Source organism: Cydia splendana, chromosome 7 (genome assembly GCF_910591565.1).
Source record: "Cydia splendana chromosome 7, ilCydSple1.2, whole genome shotgun sequence".
Lineage (NCBI taxonomy): Eukaryota > Metazoa > Arthropoda > Insecta > Lepidoptera > Tortricidae > Cydia > Cydia splendana.
In genome coordinates, this window is record NC_085966.1 from 5,097,710 (window position 1) to 5,104,169 (window position 6,460).

The 6,460-nt window shown below is 39.2% G+C and overlaps 2 protein-coding genes across 2 annotated transcripts in view; both read right to left on the reverse strand.

The window, feature by feature from the left end:
* LOC134792020 (BRISC and BRCA1-A complex member 1-like) overlaps positions 1-6,460 on the reverse strand; it is a 180,999-nt gene that overhangs the window by 27,850 nt on the left and 146,689 nt on the right. The window lies entirely within an intron of this gene.
* On the reverse strand, positions 1,664-6,150 carry LOC134792461 (zinc finger protein ZFP2-like). The gene is made up of 4 exons (XM_063763746.1): positions 5,879-6,150; positions 4,155-4,488; positions 3,358-3,537; positions 1,664-2,951 (listed from the first exon to the last, which is right to left on the reverse strand). Exons 1-4 carry the CDS (start codon positions 6,080-6,082, stop codon positions 1,927-1,929), a joined length of 1,743 nt encoding a protein of 580 aa, XP_063619816.1. The 5' UTR covers positions 6,083-6,150; the 3' UTR covers positions 1,664-1,926.

Consider the following 6,460-nt stretch of genomic DNA (forward strand, 5'->3'; position numbering starts at 1 on the left):
TCAAGTGGTGCCAACCCTAATAATTGCTCGGAGCAATGCTGAGCCTAACGGAGCCGAGTTTGCCCGAAAGCAGAAGTGTCTATCCCCACTGGTGGTGGTCAAAAATCGTGGGTTCAAATCTCTGTTGTGCTTGTGCTGTACAGAACAGAAACATCTCGAAAAAAATGCAAGATGTTGTCTAGTGCGCACAACACAAGCCTTATTAAACTTAGTGTGCGATTGAGTAGATCTGTGTAAAATGTTAATGTACTATAATATTTATTTATTTATTACCTATATAACTAAAATACACATGTTTTAAGGTCAGGTCTGCAAGAAAGAGTATTTACTAGGAAACAAATTTAATTATTTTATAACAAGATTTAGTTTTGTTATTTCTAGTATAAAGTACCTAACACTACTATATACAGTGTGGAAAGATATGTCGGGCCCTGGAGGGAAACTACCGTAAATCCTTAAGTTGGCTCATTTTACTTAAAGGAGACATTCCTTTATTTTTAAAAAGAAACAAAATTGCATTCAAAGATTTAAAAAAAATAGCTTGTCTCGACCGGGAATCGAACCGAGTAAAAGTTCCAAAAAATATACTCGCTATTTCTTTCTACTAGTCGATCCAGTTAATGTTAATGATAACATTTCTCCAAGAAACATTAGGTCTTACACTCGTTTGTCGTACAAAGATTCATAAAATCGAATATTTAGTACCTACTCAAGAATATTTTTAGACAAGCGAAATTGAAGAAAAAAAGAAAAATCTTTGAATGCAGTTTTGTTTCTTTTTAAAAATAAAGGAATGTCTCCTTTAAGTAAAATGAGCCAATTTAAGGTAGTTTCTCTCCAGGGCCCGACATATCTTTCCACACTGTATATTGCTGTGAGCCCTATACCGCAGTGTCTCGGGTGGCAGAGTGGTTGAGGCATGTCGCGAATGCAGAGGACGTTGTAGCCGGAGAGCTACAAAATCACTTGTGCGCCTGCAGGAAGATCACGAGCTAATTGCACCTGACTCACAATTGCTTTACGCATAGTGTCGTATATCTCTTCTACTTTTTGTACTCTGTCGCAGAATTAATAACAGTACTACTCTGACGCCTAGGTAAGTGTTAGGAAAAAGTAGAAGACATATACGATACGACACTATGCGTAAAGCAATTGTGAGTCAGGTGAAATTTGCTCGTGATCTTCCTGCAGGCGCACAAGTGATTGTATATTTTCATCACCTGGCACTACTTTTCCCCCAAATAAAACGCCTGGCATTGTTATATTTGAATTAAATACATAATTAGCTATTATATCACACCAAACACAGAGCTCTATAAATTGCACACCTTCAATTGATTTTACAACCACTTTGTTGCCCATCCACTCCCACACCCACCGCTAAACAGCTGCCAGGCGCCCGGATTAATTAATAATGATAGTATGGCATACTAACTAGAGGGATTTCGTTGCTCTATAAATTGCATACCTATTGCCGTGGCTAGCTCTTAGACTATTGGTCTGATCCCAGCCTTGGGCATTAAATCCCTTGGTCACTTTTTGTTTCGTGTTTGCCATGCATTTCTGTTCCATCCATCCATTACTGTTTATAAATAAATAACAAACTCCTTGTTTTTATAGGCGGTCTTTTATCAGGTACAGTGTCGGTTCGTTGCCTGCCCGGCTCTGTAGACATCCAAACATTCGAGACATCATAGTGCCGTCATAAGAAAGACGAAACTCACTAGATAAACAATATATTTAGTTATTTTGCTGGCATATAATTTGTCGTTAGTGAGTCTGTGCCAGTAAGTAATGTTTTAACTTCAATTTATACATAGATAGCTCATTCGCTGTTACTAAGCAATTACTAGTTGCCTCGTGTGTGTTTGTTTGTGACTTTTTGAGTGACGTTGTAGTCTAAATTTCTTGTTACAAATTTCATAGCTAATGTCTGTCACCGGTATGTATCAGTTTGTGTCGTGCTAAATTACTCCTATCACTAAACTGTTTGTCGCACATGTCACAGCTAAAAGGTTTATCGTCGGTATGTAAGCGTTTGTGCACTGACAATGCACTGTTATGTCTAAATTTCTTGTTACATATTTCACAGCTAAAGGGTTTGTCACCAGTGTGTATGCGTTTGTGTATTAATAATGTACATTTATGTCTAAATTCCTTGTTACATATTTCACAGCTAAAAGGTTTCTCATCGGTGTGTACCAGTTTGTGTAGTGTTACGGTGTGCTTACTACTAAACTTTTTATCACACATGTCACAGCTAAAGGGTTTGTCCTTGGTATGTGAAAGGTTTTGTTGTGTTAAAGTATAGTTATGTACGCGTTTGTGATATGTTAAGCGTGCTTTTCGTGTGAATTGTTTGTTGCATATGTCACAGAGAAAAGGTTTGTCGCCCGTGTGTACGCGTTTGTGTTCTGATAAATGACCGCTTCTTGCAAATTGCTTGTCACACATGTCACAGCTAAAAGGTTTGAGGCCAGTGTGCATGCGTTTGTGTTCTGATAAATGAACATTTCTTGCAAACTGCTTGTCACACATGTCACAGCTATAAGGTTTGACACCGGTGTGTACGCGTTTGTGTACTGTTAAATGTCCTTTCCGTGTAAACTGTTTGTTACATATATCACAGAGAAATGGTTTGTCGCCCATGTGTACGCGTTTGTGTTCTACTAAATGGTCGCTTCTTGCAAATTGCTTGTCACACGTGTCACAGCTGTAAGGTTTGACGCCAGTGTGTATGCGTTTGTGTACTGTTAAATGTCCTTTTTGTGTAAATTGTTTGTCACATATGTCACAATTAAAGAGTTTCTCGCCGGTGTGGATTCTGTCTTCCTCGTCGCGGAGCCCGGTAGTATTGTCAGGCATTTCCTTGCAGAGCTCCACGAAAATCCACTCTTCACCTGACACCTCAGTTTTGATATGCTCCACCTCAGTTTTGATACACTCCAAATCTGCAGCAAACACAGACGTTAGAGTAAGTTAATGGTGTTAATAGACTAAGCTGATGGTTTTAAGGTTTAAGGTAGGTTATAGGTTTGTGATGCACTTTGTGTAACATTAAACATCATTTCTACTACTCACTTTCTCACAATAAATGATTTGTATTTTTATATGAATCACAATGCAATTAAGTATTTGTAATTTAAACCAGAGTTCTCCAAACTTTTTGACCTGATGGTCTCGAACAGGCTTTCATCTGCCTTCCCATTTTTTACATACCAGAAGCAAGGGCTCGCGATTCGGCCAGTAAGCTCTTGCTTTTAACTGATAGGGTTCTTAAGTATTATTGTGGGCATGTATAATCATAGTAACAGCATTGAAATGACTTATTTCCACCTCTTGTTGTAATGCACTTACTAGGCTGGTGCGGGAGCTCCGGCCCCAGCACAAGCTCTTCCTTGACAATGTGGTCAGAGTACAGGCCAGCTAGCTCGGCTGCCTCGCTCACTCCACACAAGTCTTCAGTTTCCTTGCATTCTGGTTCTTCCTTCACACGGATCTCTTTATCCAGCATTACAGCTCCCTCATTTATAAATACTAAAACAACGGATAGTACTACATGAATATGAATTAATACACTCAGCGTCACGGAAATCGCACACCTTTGTATGGTGCGAGCGATTCTAGCTCTTAGTGAAATGGCCTTGCCTAATTCAATTCGACATTTAAAAGTTTACTTAATAACCTTCAAGCTGGTGTCTTTTTTGTTTACGTATATTGTTAAGATTGCCGGCCTTTGAAAGATTCGCTTGCGCCCAAAGGTGTGCGATTTACCTGACGCTGAGTGTTATTATTAACAGGGCTATTACTTATGCAAAAATTTAGTAACTCATATTACATTTGAATCACAATCATAAATAATCAGTTATGTATAAGGGGCTATTCATAAATTACGTCATTTCAAATTAGGGGGGGGGGGGGGGGGGGGTCTGGACATCGGATGACGGTAGCATGAAGTAGGAGGAAATGGGGTCATTTGAAGCATGATTTTTGGATGATTATAGGGGGGGGGGGTCCAAAATCGTCAAAAATCGATGACGTAATTTATGGACAGCCCCTAAAGTAATCAACTTTTATAACTGGACTAAGAGGAAATTGTTGTAAATAATTCTGTTTATTATTAAAATTAAATAACATTATATTAAAAATCATACTTAGTGGCCATGAGCTTCTACATTCCATAACAGCAGTACTGCTTCCCGGTTCATTATCATGACACTCGATAATGGCAGTGCTAGACTCTGCTTCATAGTTGCTTGAATGTGGAGGTTCTGAGTTGCTATTATTGACAGCAGACTCTGAAAGAACTTCATTCGTCAAAACTAATCTTTGCCTCTTAACAGAATGCACTTGGATTGGTGGTGAACGGTTTCGGTTTTGGCATTCAAATTTATGAGGTACAATTCCTTTCTTTAATCTAAGGTGAATTTTTACCCCTTGTTCTCGCATTATGCTATATTGGATATAATTTTCTGTATCCGCTTCAAGCTGCAACCAAAACATAATATTGTTAATCTCTATTTCACTAAGATCATTTAATAACTGTCGGTCTAGCATGAGTTGCGTTCTCGCGCGCAACTGCATACATCTAGCGCGACTTCAAGTATGGACTCGCGCGCGGGAACGCAACTCATGCTAGACCGCCTGGAGTTGCCTTTAAGAGCTTACCCCTCTGTGGAAAACCTTGCACAATTGTGCAAACTTTTGTATGGACTGACGTTTATCTGACATACATTTGAAGTGCCCCTCTTTTTGTACTGTTCTGTACAGAAAATGACAGACATGGCGTCTCCAAAGCTCATACTCAGAAATGCATAAGGCAATCTTGCAAAAGTCATTTTAGGATTATAGAACTGCTCAAGGAAGCAGAGAGGACTAAATAAAAAAACTGTGTGATTAAATTTACAAATAAAAAGTACAAATCATGCTTGTTAAGATTATTTCATTAATAAACCCACATAAAGTTTGGCATCTGATAAAAAAAAAAACATTCTTACTTCTGTGGTTCTTTTTATTCCTAAAACAACAAGGTACTAGGTAAAGTAGGTAAGTAGTAACATAACAGGTACAGAAGGCAAACTTTATCAGCATTAGTACCTAATAGTAAACTGGAGAATGTGTGGAGAACATGTGGCCAGAAGCAGTGTTATTTGATTATTAGATTAAAACGTCTGAGAGGTCATCAGCATAAGATTGTGTCTCGCAGGTCCTACATTAATCCTCATAGACACTTCTTTAGCAACAGAGTGGTCAAACCTTGGAACAAACTCCCAGAGGATGTAGTATCGGCCCAAAGTGTCAATGAGTTTAAGAAAAACTAGATAAGCACAATGCAAACTCTACTCAAGACTGAAAACTCGGTTATGGCTCTGGATACAGGCATTATCAGTTATTCCAACTGCCTGCCTGCTTCACAAATAATAATAATAAAATAAATAGACACCAATATTCGTTGAGATTTTATATGCAGTGTAAATAATTAACTTGACATCAGCTAGGATCAAAATGTTTAAAGTTAGCGCCCCTACCGATAGGACCCACGCCCACATCCAGGGCCGTCTTTAAAATATGCTGGGGCCCTTGGGCACATAAGAATTTGGGGCCCTTTTGGAAATTTTTTTACGCTTTATTTACGCGAATTAAACTAACATTTTACTACTATGATGTTTCATTTATTATGGGTAATCAAATATACTGTTACTGTCTGTCCTTCGGGGCCCCCTGTGGATGGGGGCCTTGGGCACGGACCCCCTGTGGATGGGGGCCTTGGGCACGGGCCCCGTGTGCCCTTATGGTAAAGACGGTACTGCCCACATCTAAAGTTTATCTTATCGAAGCGACGCTACATTAATACAAGATAGGTAGACTAGACACTTACGTTAAAGTGATCTTCACAACAATGAAAAGTGGTTGAGGGATTTAGTTTTCCTCTTTTCATAAGTTTGCACCATCGTTTGCGTACTTTCACATCTCTTGGCACGTCAAAAAATAATTTCTCGGGTGCACTTTTGGTAGTGTTTGTACACTTTGGTACTAAACAATGCCTATAAGAGGTATAAGATGTTTTTTTAGATTCTTCCATGTTATTAACAACAATAAAACGAATAAACACTGAAAAAGAGCGGAGGTGCTCATGCAACTTGCATAGAACCACAGATCGTAAAAAAAACAATAAAAGCTTATTTACATTCGCGGCTCGTGGCTCGGCTCGCTGCTAATCTCGTGTCTCGCCTCGAGCTCGTAAGCTCGTCGAGCTAATGATTACGCTCTCAGTGACTCTCGCCTCGGGGCTCGGCTCGCGGCTCGTCTCGTGTCTCGGCCATAGCTCGTAAGCTCGTTGACTTAATCGATTTTAAACAAACGTGTACGATATTTATGGTTTGTAACAGAATGACAGCCGAACGCGAATCTAAACGCGGGTTAGAATGTCAAATCATGTCAGTCAAATGTCAGCTGTTTA

Bases quoted from the DNA above. Each gene is read 5' to 3' on its own strand.
- LOC134792461 (XM_063763746.1), bottom strand. From the start codon at position 6,082: ATGGAAGAATCTAAAAAAACATCTTATACCTCTTATAGGCATTGTTTA. The intron at 3,538-4,154 runs GTATGATTTTTA...CCGTTGTTTTAG, and splicing joins TAGAAGCTCATGGCCACTAA to TATTTATAAATGAGGGAGCT. The intron at 2,952-3,357 runs GTAAGTGCATTA...TGTTTGCTGCAG, and splicing joins GGAGCTCCCGCACCAGCCTA to ATTTGGAGTGTATCAAAACT.